General features: G+C 40.0%; 1 protein-coding gene across 2 annotated transcripts in view; it reads right to left on the bottom strand.

Annotated features, from left to right (window-relative positions):
• GNAL (G protein subunit alpha L) overlaps positions 1-17349 on the bottom strand; it is a 386284-nt gene that overhangs the window by 180926 nt on the left and 188009 nt on the right. For both annotated transcript variants that reach the window (XM_069731023.1, XM_069731024.1), the window contains exons 2-4: positions 17154-17226; positions 15876-15930; positions 15401-15520 (exon numbers count right to left, since the gene is read on the bottom strand). In XM_069731023.1, coding sequence (XP_069587124.1) covers positions 15401-15520; positions 15876-15930; positions 17154-17226 — 248 coding nt within the window. The remainder of the gene's footprint in view (positions 1-15400; positions 15521-15875; positions 15931-17153; positions 17227-17349) is intronic.

A 17349-nucleotide genomic window follows, 5' to 3' on the forward strand; every position in this document is an offset into this window, starting at 1 on the left:
ACATGTCATATCCCGTATTTCCGACTAAATTGCTGCAATCAATCATTTACCCCCTTGCCCTTGGCATATACCGCTGAGGCCAGTGATTGGCTGCAGTACTGACAGTCTTTTAAAATCAAAATAACTATTGGTGCTTAAGTCCATCCACATCTCACCTGCTGCACTATAACACTCCCAACCACTTTGGGATATAATGATTATAACCTGCAAATAAACATACTAATCGTGCATAGTGATAAAAGTGGGACTTATGTATTAAAACACCCACATACTATATGTATACGGCACTGTGTATCCAAGTGTTCTAGAACTCATAGGATCAATAGACTACACTAAAAATATAGAAGATATGATTGAACTTTTCTTGTTCAAGGGATCCCTGGTGAAGAAGACAGGTGTTTCTGAAACATGTAGGATCAGTGTGTCCAAGCTGCACACAGTAGTTTGCTCAGTAATCTCACATTCAGCAATCAGGAGCTGCATTCAGGTGATTGACTTGTGGAGATAGACTTTTAGGTAGTAGCCACCAGCTGGGGCACTACCGAAGTACTCATAGCATCATTTTGGATTTATTGGAGTTACCGTATTTCTCAGACTATAAGACGCACCAGACCATAATACGCACTCCAAATTTTCAGCAGGAAAAATGGGGAGAAAAAAAAATTAATGCGTCAAGTGTGGGGTCCCTCTTACAGTCCTGAATTCAACTTACGCTGGTGGGAGAGGATCAGCAGCTTTGATGGAGCAGAGTCACAGGGGGTGTTTGGTGGTCTGGCAACAATGTGACCCAGACTGGTGCGGCAGGTTCGGCGGGGCTCAGTGGCATGGGGGCTCTGACGACATTTACTGAAAGCCCGAAGCGCCTGCACATCCATTTCTGCAATGTGGTGGTCTCTGTGAAATCCCATCCTGATGCGGCAGGCTCGGCGGTGCCGAGATCTCAAGCTGCACCTGCACCGCCTCCAGCGGCCATTTTCCCGGAGGCCACAGCATCGAGGCAACAGAAGTGCGCGAGCTACGGGCTTTCACAAAATGTCGCCAGAGTCACCCGCATCACCGAGCACCGCTGAGCCTGCAGCATCGGGATGGGACTGAGATCATCTCCCTGCAGCGTCGGACCACAGGAAGAATTGCCAGACTCCTGCTGCCACCTCGCTAATTGTAAGTACGGTATATTCCAACTATAAGACGCACCAGTTTTCCCTCAAATTAAAAGTGTGTCTTATAGTCCAAAAAAAATACGGTATACGACTGGAATGAAAAGAAACTCAAATCATGTAAACAAGAAAAGTAAACCTAATCTTATACACTGAAAGGTTGGCGAAAGCACGGAGTCTTATTTTATGTGTGCCTTAAAAACACATCTACAGGTGCTTCTCACAAAATTAGAATATCATCAAAAAGTTAACTTATTTCAGTTCTTCAATACAAAAGGTGAAACTCCTATATTAAAGAGACATTACAGAGTGATCTCTTTAAAGTGTTTATTTCTGTTAATCTTGATGACTATGGCTTACACCCAATGAAAACCCAAAAGTCATTATCTCAAACTAGAATAACTAAGAAAAAACAACTGCAAAGGCTTCCTAAGTGTTTAAAAAGGTCCCTTAGGCTGTTTCAGTAGCCTCCACAATCATGGATTGTGCTGACTTGACAGATGCCCAGAAGGCATTCATTGACACACTCCACAAGGAGGGTAAGCCACAAAAGGTTACTGCTAAAGAAGCTGACTGTTCAAAGAGTGCTGTATCCAAGCATATTAATGGTAAGTTGAGGGGAAGGAAAAAGTGTGGTAAAAAAAGGTGCACAAGCAGCCGGGATAACTGCAGCCTTGGATGGATTAAGAAAAGGTAATTCAAAAATTTGGAGGAGATTCACAAGGAGTGGACTGCTGCTGGAGTCATTGCTTCAAGAGCCACCATTCACAGACGTATTCCAGGACGTGGTCTGCAAGTGTCGCATTCCTTGTGTCAAGCCACTCATGACCAATAGACAACGCCAGAAGCTTCTTACCTGGGCCAAGGAGAAAAAGAACTGGACTGTTGCTCAGTGGTCCAAGGTGTAGTTTTCAGATGAAAGTAAATTGTACATTTCATTTGGAAATCAAGTTCCCAGAGTCTGGAGGAAGCAGTGCTACAGGCCGATCGCCTCCACGCCACATTGATGCAGTAACTGTTGCAAAAGGAGCCTCGACCAAGTATTTAGTGCATTTACTGAACATACATTTCAGTAGCCCAACATATCGGATTTTAAAATTATTTTTCAAGCTGGTGTTATAAAGTATTCTAATTTACTGAGATAATGACTTTTGGGTTTTCACTGGCTGTAAACCATAATCATCAACATTAACAGAAATAAACACCTGGAATAATCACCATTTGACTATATAATGTACAAGTTTCACTTTTTGCATTGAAGAACTGAAATAAATTAACTTTTTGATGATATTCTAATTTTGTGAGACGCTCCTGGATGTTGGCAGGCTTACTGATGTCAAATTGTGAGTCTTCAGAAGCACACTTACTCCCACCAAGCAGGAAGCTGGGAGGCGCTCCTGAAGATAGACAAGATTACCCCTTTAAGAGTACATACACAAGATGTCTTTTCCAGGTACGCAAACTCACTGAGCTTTCAAGAGTAAGATGCTTTCTTCCTTAAGTGTCTTGGTTGTTATCTAAGCACTTTTTCAAAATTAACTTTTTCCAGTAAAGAAGATGCTCTCTGGCTAAAAGAAGCTCAAAAGACTGAACATTATAAACAGCCAAGCCGAAAATAGAAACAAAATGATCATATACCACTGCTGCGTCCATAATTGGGCCCCGGTCCAGTTGGGCCCTTACTCACATTGAGGTCATTTTTGACACATGGTAATGTTTCAATACTAGAGGATAGGACCGTCCCAAATGGGTACACCTTAAAGAAGGAGGGTGGCCTTTAAGTGTTTTTTTTTTTTTTTTTTTTTTTAAATCAAAAGCGGTGTTTATTGAAGTGGCATTTGTTACTTATATGCACTATTGCTTTTTACTTGCAAACAGCAGGGTATATGTTAATTTTGTTTCCATCTTCGGTTTTGTCTGTTTAATGGGCAGTGTGAACATGCTCTTATACTTATACTGTATACCAATTTATACTACAGTTAATTTTGTTTTGTTTTTATTATGAATAGCAAGTAGTTTTTACATCGTTATGCACATATTTATCCTTTTGAGCATTTAGTAAGTGCTTTTTCTTGGGTAGGTTTCAAAGCGGATACGCCTAAAAAAAAAACCATTATGTACACAACCCCAACAATCATAAGTGTCAGCCTTATCTCTTCTCCTGGATGATCTTAGAAGCACATTTAGGACCACAACAAATATACACTGCTCAAAAAAATAAAGGGAACACAAACAACAGAATATAACTCCAACTAAATCAAACTTCTATGAAATCTAACTGTCCACTTAGGAAGCAACACTGTTTGACAATCAATTTCACATGCTGTTGTGAAAATGGAATAGACAACAGATGGAAATTATTGGCAATTATCAAGACACCCTCAATAAAGGAGAGGTTCTGCAGGTGGGGACCACAGACCACATCTCAGTACCAATGCTTTCTGGCTGAGGTTTTGGTCACTTTTGAGTGTTGGTTGTGCTTTCACACTCGTAGCAGGAGACAGACTCTAAAACCCACATAAGTGGCTCAGGTAGTTCAGCTCATCCAGGATGGCACATCAATGCGAGCTGTGGCAAGAAGATTTTCTGTGTCTGTAAGCGTAATGTTCAGAGGCTGGAGGCGCTACCAGGAGACAGGCCAGAACACCAGGAGACGTGGAGGGGCAACAACCCAGCAGCAGCACCGCTACTGCAGCCTTTTAGTAAGGAGGAACAGGAGGAGCAGTGCCAGAGCCCTGCAAAATGACCTTCAGCAGGCCACAAATGTGCATGTGTCTGCACAAATGGTTACAAACCGACTCCATGAGGATGTTCTGAGTGCTCGACGTCCACAGATGGGGGTTGTGCTCACAGCCCAACACCGTGCAGGACGCTTGGCATTTTCCACAGAACACCAGGATTGGCAAATTTGCCACTGGCGACCTGTGCTCTTCACAGATGAAAGTAGGTTCACACAGAGCTCACCGCCGGAGCCCGCATCAAAGCGGGGGTTCTGTCCTCGGACGTACTATTCCGTCAGAGGACAGAAAGGGGTTAAGGAACAGAATAAGAACAAACATTTTCTAGTTACAATTAAAAAATGTTTTATTTTAATTGTTGCAACTGGATGTTAATAAGAATAGTAACCACCCCAAAATAAAGCTCTAGTGTGGAGAAGTGGGATCTGGTCTACTGTTAATAAAGTTTTGTTTACAGAGAGCAGCAGGGACATTGATGTAATGAACAGAGAACTGGTTTGGAGCTGAATATTCTTCACAAAGAACGGATCTGTCATACTGTCTATATTAATTATCTGCGTCATGCTCTACCATAGATAGGCACACTCATTAATGTGTGCTCAACCACCTCATGTCAGGTTCAAGAAGCGTAACATAAGTAACATTCCTTCACAGACTTTCTCTGATGTTAGGTGTGAACTACTTTTAGGAAAACTGAAAAACTAGTCTTTATGGGAAGTAAATACGAATTTGTAAGGATAGTGATAGTCCATAGGCTGTAAAATAGTTTAAAGAGTCAAAAGTGACTATTTGGTGCTCTGTCAAAATTAAAGGGAGTCTGTCATCAAGTTTTCACATCCTACACTATCTATATGCGCATGTAGCCGTTTCAGAGACAAGTCCAACAATACCTTTAGATAGCCGGTCAGTCCCTCCATTACTGAGAAATCAACGTTTAATCGATATTCAAATGAGGCTGTAGAACAGAAGCCTCTAATCTCCACCTAGCACCACCCGCTCATGATGTTTGACTAATGGACCCTTTGCCTGAAGTTGCACTTCAGACGACTTGTCAGTAAAGCAGGAGGAGGTGTCGCTAGGTGGGCAAGAGCTGGAGTGACAGAGACTTCAATTCTTCAGCCTCATTTACATATTAAGTCAAACACTGATTTCTCATTAATGGAGGAATGGACGGACCATGGACTTGTCTGTGAAAGAGCTACATGTGCATATAAATAATTTGAGGTGTGAAAAGTTGATGAAAGCCAGAGTGCAATGTATTCATACTGGAAACTAAGTGCTTAAAGGGTATCTCATTTTAGATTTTCACCATTTTATATTAGGCAACTAAATACACATAGAGCACTTAAATTATTTTAGGAAGCATATTTTAAATCAGTAAACCATAAAAGGATGAACTCACATCATTCACAAACCCACATATAAATGTGAAATCATGAAGTCATCATGAAGGGAATGAAGAACAAAGGCTAGAAATACTGGCTTATAGGAGGAGTGGTTATTATTATTATTATTTATTGTTATAGCGCCATTTATTCCATGGCACTTTACATGTGAGGAGGGGTATACATAATAAAAACAGGTACAATAATCTTGAACAATACAAGTCCCAACTGGTACAGGAGGAGAGAGGACCCTGTCCGCGAGGGCTCACAATCTACAAGAGATGGGTGAGGATACAGTAGGTGAGGGTAGAGCTGGTCGTGCAGTAGTTTGGTCGATAGGTGGTTACTGCAGGTTGTAGGCAACAACTTTGCAACAAATCAATATATAGAATCTAGGGAGGTGAGAATTCTAAAAGGCATCATCTTTACGTGCCCACGATCAGGAATTGTTGCAGGTTTGACGCTGCATTTTAATGCGTCAAACCCGCCGCTGCCAGATATTACACCATAGTGGATGGAATTTCTAGAAATCCCATGTCCACTATGTGTGTATGTGCACCTGCAGATCCCCGCAGACACTGACATGTGGTGCGTATTTCAGAACCGCAGCATGTCAATTTCTCTTATGGAAACGCTAGTCTCCGCAACAGAAATTTAATCAATAGAAATTCATTGAATGCGGTAATTCCGCACGGTTCAGTGAACATATACGGATTTACCTGTGTTCAATAGAAGGCAGCAAACATACACTGCGTTTACAGTGTACAGGGTAAATAACTGAGAAAAGTTTATGTATTGGCAGAAACTACTCTTATTTTCTTAAAACTTGAATTGGATATTTAGGCATTTTTGCTATTACCATTACAATCAAGTTAAATAAAAAAAATATATACTTTTATCCACATTTCCTGTGAATTATCCAAGTGAATAATAAGGTTTAAAGATGTTAGGAAATCAAAATATACCATACCTAAAAATAACAGCAACTTGGTAATACTGTAAAAGTGAATTTCTAATTGCAGCTACTGAGTCCATCGTTAACTGCCTCGGTATACAGAGCCAGTGGGTCTGCAATATCTAAGACAGTCACTGCACAATGCAAAAAAGTAGCAAGAAACCGATGCAGAGATTTATTAACTGGTAACGTAAAGCATAAATTTCATTTTGAGTTTTATTTTTTTTTTTAATATTTAGCGGTTTTATGCAATTTTTATTTTAAAAAGTCCGGAAAAAAAGTAAGCAAATTGAGCCAATTATAGTACCAAAAAGACGGTGAACACACCGATACAATCCATATTTCAGATTGAGAGCAGTCACAAAACAGAAGTTAAGCAGAAATTGGAGTAATTGTGCAAAAATACAGCATTGCATTTGGTCTTGAGTTTTAGAAATTGGGACAAAAAGCCACTGAATGGAAAAAGGACTAAGGTAATCAATGAAAACAAAAAATTATAAAATAATAATAATAATAATAACAAACTAACTTTTACTTTTCATTTTAATTTTAAAAAAAAGTGCATTTCTTAAATCTACTTTTAATATTTTTCTGCAGCACTAGCTTACTTTTTTTGGCTCAGCGCAGCAAAGCTTTCCATTTGTTTGTGTAATATGCACTTTGTAATATTTGTACAAGATTCACAAAACTGATGAACCACTGCAAGAAAATACCTGCTAATTTAAACGAAAAGACATGGGGGACATCGCTTACCTCACAACCGCCAATTAGACAAGGAATGTTTTGCACTCATTTTTTTCCCCTTCATCTGCTAATTAGAGCACAAGGGACTGTGTATATAACAGCATGTTATTGGTTACATGTATGCAACCATCAAAACAGCGCAGACGGGGAACACTATTGTCTGGTAACTTCAGAATCCAGACTAAATGGAAACAATGATCAGTTTACTAACAATTTTGTTTATGAGGAGGCTGATTTACTAAGATCTGTTGCTATACTTGAAGATAATTTAATCTCTTAAAAAAAATAAGAATACCTGGCGCTTCCTGAATTTAGGAATGCCGCAAAATATTTTTTTTTCTGCAAAAATAACTACAAACACCCACACTTATTCTGATCTGAAATAAAGCCAAATTGTCAAGATAGTAGTCTATAGATCTTGACAATTATTAAATTTACTGCAGCCTATACGGGGGTTGTCATAGATGCCAAATTTTAAGTAGTTTGTCACCAGCCATTCCCACATGTAAACAGGGTCAGTGCTGGCTTTAAATGGTTAAACTTAAATAGTTCTATATGAATGATCACCCAAAACCTTCATGTGAATAACACCATGTATATTTGCTACATTGTAAAATCAATACTTTTTGTGAGCAATTTATCTGCGGTGCAAAAGGACAATTCCCCTAATGTATTTGGGAGAAGAATAAAAAAAACTTGCAATTTTGTGAATAGTTTACAAAATAACCATCAACAACCTGTTAAATTCTATAAATTAAAGATAACTGATATAGCTACCGTATATTGATTATTCAGTTAATGGTTATTAACTTTTTATTTATGGTGTTTTACGGAAATATTCAGCATTCTCTTTTGGCAGTAAAAACGATACAGTTAAAATACAGGTTTTGCTTCATTTTTTGCATCTATTCTTTGGGGTTGCAGATTTTGTGCGTCATTTGTCTACAATTTGTTTAAAAGGGTTTGTTTGTTCACCAAAAAACTTCTTTTTGCACACTCATGAAAAAAACATGTCAAAACCCACGTGCTATAGATTTCAAGAACGCTGAAGTCCTACACATGCAATTGGTTAAAAACAAAAACAACCATGTGCATGAGATTTCTGAAGTGCTGATACTGTAAAATGCAGCAAAAGAGCTGAAAAAAAAACTGGTTGTGTGAACAGCAAAGCAATCCCAAGTTCTTCCATATATTTTTTTTTTTATTTCATTATTAAGAATAAGTAGTGATGTCGGGTATATAGTCTCAGCCGTCCTATCTTCCTTCGTGAACTTAACTAAAACCAGATACATTCGAAAATTAGATTTCCCCGTCACTAGGAACAGGACAACGATGCAGAACTTTCCAAGTACTGGAGCTTGCTGTCTGTTTACTTCTTTCCAGTTTCCCCAGTAACTTGCACTGAAGTAAGAGACAAAAACTACAGAATACAATCATTCAGTAATTTTAATAAAAATAGCCAGCTTGATACATGAGACCACTAAAAAAAAAAAAAAAAATACCATAAATAAAATTTAAAAATTGCACTGAAATCACCTTTATATGAAATTATTCTTACCTCTCTAATACATTTCTATCCCCCCCATCCTGAATTACAATTACTTAATTTTTTATACACCAAAAAGCTAAAGAACCACATTTAAACATAGTGAATTCTAGAAAAGTCAGTCACTGAAGGATTACATCTGAATGATATCTGTGTATTCTGAGGCGTGATCAAACCTAAAATCCTCTTTATGGAAACAAATGCTTATGTGTAACTAATACAGAAGAGGCAGCAAGGAAAAAAAGAGCAACCATCGCTTGTCTATTCCATGCCATGTGTATTCTTAAAGAACTTTAAAATACTTTGAAATGCCTAAAAGTATATTAGAAAAGCAATTAGAAAAAAGCAGCCTCAGAACAAGCATTTTAGTGAAAATATTAAAGGGAACCTGTCACCCCCCTGGCCTTTTTAACTAAAAGCCACTTGTGCAGCACTAATGCTGCATTTTGTCAAGGTGGCTCTTTTAGTTTGTGGTCCCTGCCAACGCTGAAATATTCGTTTTTAGAATTTGCCCCTCATACCTGTAGTTTGTCTGGGGGCATGTCTTCCCTCTTCCCCTCTCCCCCCCCGGACACAAACGCCTCCCAGCCATCACTCAGGGCCGCCGCCTCCACTTCCTTCATTAACGTCCCCAAAGCCTGCGATGTAAGTTCCCATCATGTGATGGGGAGTCGAAGGGAAGACATGCCCCCCGGACAAACTACAGGTATGAGGGACAAATTCTAAAAACGAGTATTTCAGCGTTGGCAGGGACCACAACTAAAAGAGCCACCTTGACAGAATGCAGCATTAGTGCTGCACAAGTGGCTCTTTTAGTTAAAAACGCCAGGGGGAGGGAGTGACAGGTTCCCTTTAATATTTTCACTAAAATGCTTGTTCTGAGCCTGCTTTTTTCTAATTGCTATACTTTTAGGCATTTCAAAGTATTTCAAAGTCAAAGTTAGCGCTGCCCTTTGACTCCCCATCATTAATGAAGGAAGTGGAGGCGGCGCCCGGAGGTCATGAGTGATGGCTGGGAGGTGTTTGTGTCCGGGGGGGGGGCAGGGGGGGGGAGGGAATACATGCCCCACAGACAAACTACAGGTATGAGGGGCAAATTCTAAAAACGAATATTGCAGTGTTGGAAGGGACCCCAATTAAAAGAGCCACTTTGACAGAATGCAGCATTAGTGCTGCACAAGATGGTTCTTTTAGTTATAAATGCCTGTTTGGGGCGGGTGACAGGTTCTCTTTAAAGCATATTTATTTTATACAGTATTAAATAAAAAGTAAAGATTCACTGAAAGTTTTAATATGTAGACTATGTTCTTTCCGGATTCTACATTTTTGTGCCCAGCCCTATAATATATTCACAAGGCCGATTCATGATGCTTTTCATCTATGATCTGTGGTATCTGAGCAAATCATTATTGGTATCATTGAGCTTCACCATCACTCAGTTTTCACATTACTCAGATACTGTACTTCCACTTTCCATAACAGCGTTTTGGTTCATTGACTGATCACACAAAATGTACGAGCTAGAATCAGGAAGCTCTCAGAGCAGACAATATAGTCACTGGATTCACACCACTTTCCCCAGAACCACAACCTAGCCAAAGATAATGTAATATATCGCCATCACAGACCACAGCTACCAGCGAAGTGTGCCCTTAATCTGATACTGCACAAAGGGCATAAAACCGGTCAATAAATCAGGATTAAAAATGAATCCAGTCAATTCCTGTTAACTTGAACAAATGTCAATCAGGACTTGGGTCAGCATAAGATTGCAGAAAAAATGGAGGCCCATAGTCACTGTGACGTAGGAGGGTATATGTGCATTACAAGAAATACAACCATCATACAGGACACAAGTTTAGGTTTGCTTTGAGAACATTTAAAATTGATTATTTTAACATATTATTTTAACATATTATTCTTATTAACTAAGTTTTAAAAGACCATCAAATAAAGAGTCATTCCATGGTAGCTTACGTTACAACACAATATAGTAACTTACGTTACAAAGATGATGGTAACTTACCTGACAAGAAGTTTAAGCCAATGGATCCAGGTAACATATTGTAACGCAAGTTACCATCAGCTTAGTAACGCAAGTTATCTATATTTCTTGTAATAAAAACTGTTGCTTTTAACTTGAGAGGTTAAAATAAATTGTTTAAAGTTGCTGGGACTATGGTGTTTTAATACAATAAAAATCGTGCTTCTCCCCTGATTACCAGAGCAGAACATGTCAGTCTCATGAAGGACAACTGCCTTTCCTTTTTTTGTAACGTAAGTTACCAGGTAATAACACTATTTTGTATTTAATTTTACTGTTGAAAAATCAAACTGTGTTGAAATCTATTGAGAATAGTTTAATGTACAATATACATTCAGTCCTTTTTGTTGCCGGCCTTCAAAGTAGCCAGTTTTTGGCTTGTGAATGTAACTTACCGTATATACTCGAGTATAAGCCGAGATTTTCAGCCCACTTTTTCGGACTGAAAGTCCCCCTCTCGGCTTATACTCGAGTCATACCCAGGGGTCGGCAGGGGAGGGGGAGCGGGGGCTGTGTAATTATACCTACTCCCGGCGCCGTCCCTGCAGGTCCCTGCTTCCAGCGCTGCAGTTTCTTCCTGTACTGAGCGGTCACATGGTACCACTCATTACAGTAATGAATATGCGGCTCCACCTCCTATAGAGGTGGAGCCGCATATTCATTACTGTAATGAGCGGTAACGGTGACCGTTCACTACAGGAAGAAAATGCGGCGCCGGGGAACAGACCTGCAGCGACGGCGCCAGGAGCAGGTAAGTATGATGGGGGGCAGTGCACGATACTCACCAGCTCCTCGTGCCACAGGCGGCGCCGCTGTGTCTTCTGCGTCCTCTGCAGTGACGCTCAGGTCAAAGGGCGCGGTGACATGATTAGTGCGCACGGCCCTCTTCCTAAATGTCGGCGCAGAGGATGGGGAAGACACAGCGGCGGTCAGCGGTGGAACGGGAAAGGTGAGTATGTAATTATTTTATTTTTTTAATCGCAGCAACCACTTTTGGGCCAAATATCTGTATGGAGCATGTTATGTGGCCATGTGCAGCATTATATGGGGCAAATGTCTGTATGGGGCATCTTATCCAGCCATGTGCAGCATTAAATGGGGGCAAATGTCTGTATGGGGCATCTTATCCAGCCATGTGCAGCATTAAATGGGGGCAAATGTCTGTATGGGGCATCTTATCTGGCCATGTGCAGCATTATATGGGGGCAAATGTCTGTATGGGGCATCTTATCCAGCCATGTGCAGCATAAATGGGGGCAAATGTCTGTATGGGGCATCTTATCCGGCCATGTGCAGCATTATATGGGGGCAAATGTCTGTATGGGGCATCTTATCCGGCCTTGTGCAGCATTATATGGGGCAGTTATCTGTATGGAGCATCTTATGGGGCCATAATCCACATTTATGGAGCATTATACGGGGCAAATGTCTGTATGGAGCATCTTATGGGGTCATAATCAACATTTATGCAGCATTATATGGGGCATATTTTAATATGGAGCATCTTATGGGGCCCATCATAAACTGTATGGAGCATTATATGGGGCTCCTGATTCAATATGGATATTCAAAAACACTTAACCTGATGTCTCAATTAATTTTACTTTTATTGGTATCTATTTTTATTTTTGAAATGTACCGGTAGCTGCTGCATTTTCCACCCTAGGCTTATACTCGAGTCATTAAATTTTCCCAGTTTTTTGTGGCAAAATTAGGGGGGGTCGCCTTATACTCGGGTCGGCTTATACTCGAGTATATACGGTAAGTTACCATGGAATGAACCTAGAATCAATATTGAGAAACCAATCCTCTGATTTACCAAGAACAAGGCAGCCATACATTATATATTACAAAAAGAGGGGAAAAAAAAAAATCACAACACTAAAAAAAGAAGGACACCTCCTTGATTGAAGACAGTAAAAAAGCAAGATTAATGCACACACAAGCAGTAAAATAAACATATCGTAAAGTAGTAAAGTTGTCCCCAAGACTATTCAACACCCAAAATGACCAAGTAGAATAATTGCTAGTGCTAATTGCTAAACACAACCTCCATGGTAGAAGATCAGATAAAAGCAAATGTCACTAAAATGTATAATACTCATTTTTAAATTTTGGGTGATAATTTCACATGTGATTTGGAGGGGTGTTTGGGTTGCCGTGAGGAATTGGCGAATTCAGAACCAATCAAACTTGTGATAAGCCGAACACATTGTAACAAACAGTGTTTATCAGACACTTCACTACTTTGATAGTAATTAGGAATAAAAATACCAAGTTGCAGTTAAATAGAATAGTTTGTTCTATGACCAGCTTTGGAATTCACAATACTGAACACACACACCATGAAATACACCTAGATAAGGTAAGATATGACCGCACACACATACATTGTGGATAGTCATGCTTACAATTCTTCATCCTCAGGTTACTTCCACCAATTTCATCCAATAAGACACAAACTATGTCAGATAAGATTTTTCACCCCTCTTTGGAACCTGAAACATCCTCAAAGTAATCAGGAAATTATATATACCGTACAGTCAACGATGTTGGTGTGCAGATAAAACACTAACATCAAGTAAGAGGAAACCTTTTTAATATTTCTTTCAAAGAGGTATTTTTTGGGGTGTAAATGAGTTAGCTATGGATTAGAACATTGAATCTGGCTGTCAATCCAACTATGACATTAGACAGTGGCACAAAGCAAAGCAGGTTAGGCCTAGTAATTAGAAATGGTTTTCATCACAGAAGCAATCTTCACAATTCACATTTTTAATGATGCAGAGGGGATTTAAAGACTGCAAATTCTGGGGTTAGACAAATCACAGTAGAATTTAGAGGCCAGATCCACAGGCCACCAGAAAGCGTACAGACCACCACAGAAACGGACCTCAGAACCAGACAGTTCAACACGTTATATCAAGAGAAAATAAACTTAGGCACTCAACTAGTCAGATCGGTGGATACCGCGTCTCTGACTGCCACGCCGGCACGCCGCCCACCTGAGCTCCCATGCATTACCGGTTACCCGGTCTTTGGACATTTCGCTTCCCTGCTGATTCACTCTGCTACAGTGCTACTGTGGGACACTTTTACATGTGGTCATTCACGCATATCTCTAACCCTGCACATTGTTACTGAAGAAGGCCGTCTATTGTGGCCAAAACATTTAATTTGATGACTACATTAAATCATAAAATTCCGCAAAGTTGAGTGCCTAAGTTTTATTTTCTCTTGATATATGGTGTTGGACCCTACTTTGGCACCTCTTCGGGTAGTGCATACGGTGTTGTTCCTATAAGTTTAACACGTTAGTCACCTGTAGCAAACTTCTGAGCATACCAGCCTGCTACCTGGCTCTCGGGATTTGTCCAGCAGGAATGCAGAGCTGGTAGAACAAACTTGTGACTCTGCTAGCAAAACTCCTAACTCCTTCATAAATGGCTCGAGTACACAATCTGTACAGTTGAAAAGTCAGAGCGTTAGTCCTCCTTCTTGTTCCGTCTTGCACATACGAGTCCTATCTGTTTTTCACAGACAGAACTTGTATTGTAGTCTTTCAGCTGTTCACACGTCTGTATATTTTTGCAGACCAAGCGGTTTGCACCAAAACATGGAGACCGGTCTCATTTTGAGTTGCGGATCATGCTCACTAATGCAAATGGAAAAAGAATCAGACAGCACTAGGAAAGCTTCCATGTGCCATCTGATTTTTCATGTTTGCTTGATAAAAGTTTAAGTAAAACTTCTCGTATGCAAAAAAAGAAATCAAGAGAAAAACTAGTGAACAGGTCAAGGTAAGAGCTGACACTAACCAAGCACTGATGAAAATCTGATCTAAATAACTGATGAAAATTAAGGTTGTATTTTGCACACGAGAAAAAAAACTTTGAAGTCTGAATGAGGCTTTAGACGAATTGCAAATTACTTTTTTTCAGTGCATTATTGATACTGTTAATATGCAATTTTTGCAAAATTCCTATGGGAGTGAATCCACAACAATTCATTCTACTACATTAGTCTTCTGTAAACCATATATATTTAAGATCACATTTCTAAATAGGCCACGTTCCTGCAGGTCACATATGTGCAGACGATTTATATAAGAAAAAAGAAGGAAGCAAGAAAAAAAAAAAGAATTTACTGTCCTGTAATGATAAAATTGCTCCTTGCATATATTCAATGCCATGTTTGCATAGTCAAATGGTTCTGTATCATAGCGATCAATACAGGTTATGTAACTCCTGAAGAAGTGGTATAACATTACTCCGACACCAGAAAGGATCACACCATAAATTCCAGTGGTGGAATTGTAACCCTCATCAGAATATTCACTGTGCCAAACACACATTTATACAAATGTAACAGTATCTACACAAAGCTACAGTATAATACTAAATGCATCAGCGTGTTCTGTAAATCCTGACTCCCCAGCACACAGTGCGACTGCGGTTAATACACACTTCCATATTTTGCGTTGGTCAATAACTAGAACACGATAGAGGCACCAAACCCCTTTGATAGAAAACAAATTAAACTGTGGAATATTAAACTATAAGCAAATTCAATGGCTGCCAGGGCCATAAAATAAGGTCTGGCTATGACTGCGGGACACTTATCTACTGCAGACCTTTAATAAATGACAATTGTGACAAATGGATCTTATGCCTGGTAATTTACTACTAGCTCCTAACTTTTTAGGGTTATTGGTTAACTAATAATGACTACAATGTCAGCCAATAGATAACACGCATTCGTAGAGCCACGGAAGCCTCAAGGAAGAAAAAAAAAAAGTCCGCCATATAGAGAAGGTAAATCAGCGTCTTACCTGTGTATAATCAAAGTCCGACAGTGGCGCTATACTCTTGATGTAATCAATTCGGAACTGGTTTTCTGGGTTAGCCAGTGGAACTGGGGGTATTAATGTGCCCATTGCAGATACTATTGTCTGTGAACGAATACAACACATGAATGTTACTTTGGCTCTAAAATCACAAGCGCACAATAATTAGGTAAAACACAAGCAGAGACATGAGTTACAGGTGCTTCCTGTGCGGAGGGTCACAGCGATTTACCATATGTTACCCCAACATACACTTCCTATGGTCAGCGCTTTGGATTCCAGGGACTCTTGAAAAGTCCCGTTACCAGCGCCATCTCAGATAATAATATTTATATATTTTACACTTGTGTCATGGTATATGAACGCTTTCATTCAGCTAAAGCTGAGAAGTGGAACCCAGCGAGGTAGCTCATGCCAGGGAATCTATAGATTGCCAAGGATGATCAGTACGCACACTTACCACAATGGCATCTTTAACATTTTTCCGAATGTCCTGAATTTTCTGTTTTTTTTCTCTGTGTAAGAGAGGAGATGTGTTAAAGGTGCATAAGGTGGCATAAAGCAATAATTGACTTAGAAAGCTTATGGGAAATCGTTTCAGTCATACGACATTTCCACACGTACGTCTCGCCAAGAGTCATGAATGTGTCGTACACGAGACCATATTTTTACTTCCAAAACATTAACAATATTTACGCATACAATAGTCATTTAGTCCTTGACAAAGATTGTGCTCAGTACTAAATGTAATACTAAAGGGCTTCAATCAACATGATATTTTAAGGACCCTATCACCTACGGATGTCCATCCGCCTGCTCCCAAAGGTTAATGGAGGGAGGACATTAATCAATACAGCCCAGTGGAGGCCAGTGTTGGGGTCCTTTTTAATCACATCTTTTAAATCTTGTTTGTCAATATGTTTGATGGTCTGTTTCAATAAAGGTTGTTATAGAAATTTGGCCAAAAACTCCAATGTTTCTCCTTTTTGAATATGGTTCTCACAGCTGCAGTATCCTGCGGGTCACAATGTCACCCTATTCACTGGCATTACGCTGCCGTGCAGTCCCAGCCTAATGCCGACATGGAGCTTTAGCTGCCTGACAATGTTTGTTGTCCCTAAAAAGAGCAAAGTATGATACAATACCCCTGTAATAAGGAAGGAGGCAGCTATAAAGCACAGCAATGAGAGCACAGCTTGGATTCAGATGCCACAATATCCTAATGCCAGACATGGGAATTGTGCATAGTCAGCAGAAATACACATTTTAAAATAATACAGCTCAAAATTAGCAATGCAGCAGTAATAACGCTACAGATAATGTGGCGAGAAGCACTTCCACCATAATAATGGGAACACACAGGGCAGCAGCTGCAGGAGCATGTGTCTGCACAGTACATTATCCATATAATACTTCTCCTATGTTCCATCTGCAGCAAATAGTGATGTCTGCAAAAGCGCCACATCCTCGGCTGGTATTATTGCTGCCTCCCTTCTGCACACACAGACACAGAATTTAGATATTTGCTGCTAGGTAAAAGTATAGTCGCCATGTTGTTGCTACACAAGGGCCTGTCATACGCTGCAGTAGCAACAGCAGAAATATACAGTAAAGCAGCGGACGGGGGTAGGAAACCACACGGCCGGCCACGCACAATGAAAGCAGCTTGTTTAACCAGCAAGAAATGGCAGCAAAGAGCCGTCCACCACCCAGAACACACATCATGCAGCATCCTTACTCGGAATTAAATCCATTGACATGGAGGATCCGCATCTGCTTGACAATCGTGCTTTTTCCTGACTCACCAGCACCTGCCAAAACAGAAAGAGACATTGAGGTCCGGTCTTCATGGAATCACGGCAGTCTATGGCCATCAGGCCCGATGCAGTCACCACTACAGTGTATGGTAGCAATCATGTATATATGATGTATAG

Source organism: Ranitomeya imitator, chromosome 6 (genome assembly GCF_032444005.1).
Source record: "Ranitomeya imitator isolate aRanImi1 chromosome 6, aRanImi1.pri, whole genome shotgun sequence".
Classification (NCBI taxonomy): domain Eukaryota; kingdom Metazoa; phylum Chordata; class Amphibia; order Anura; family Dendrobatidae; genus Ranitomeya; species Ranitomeya imitator.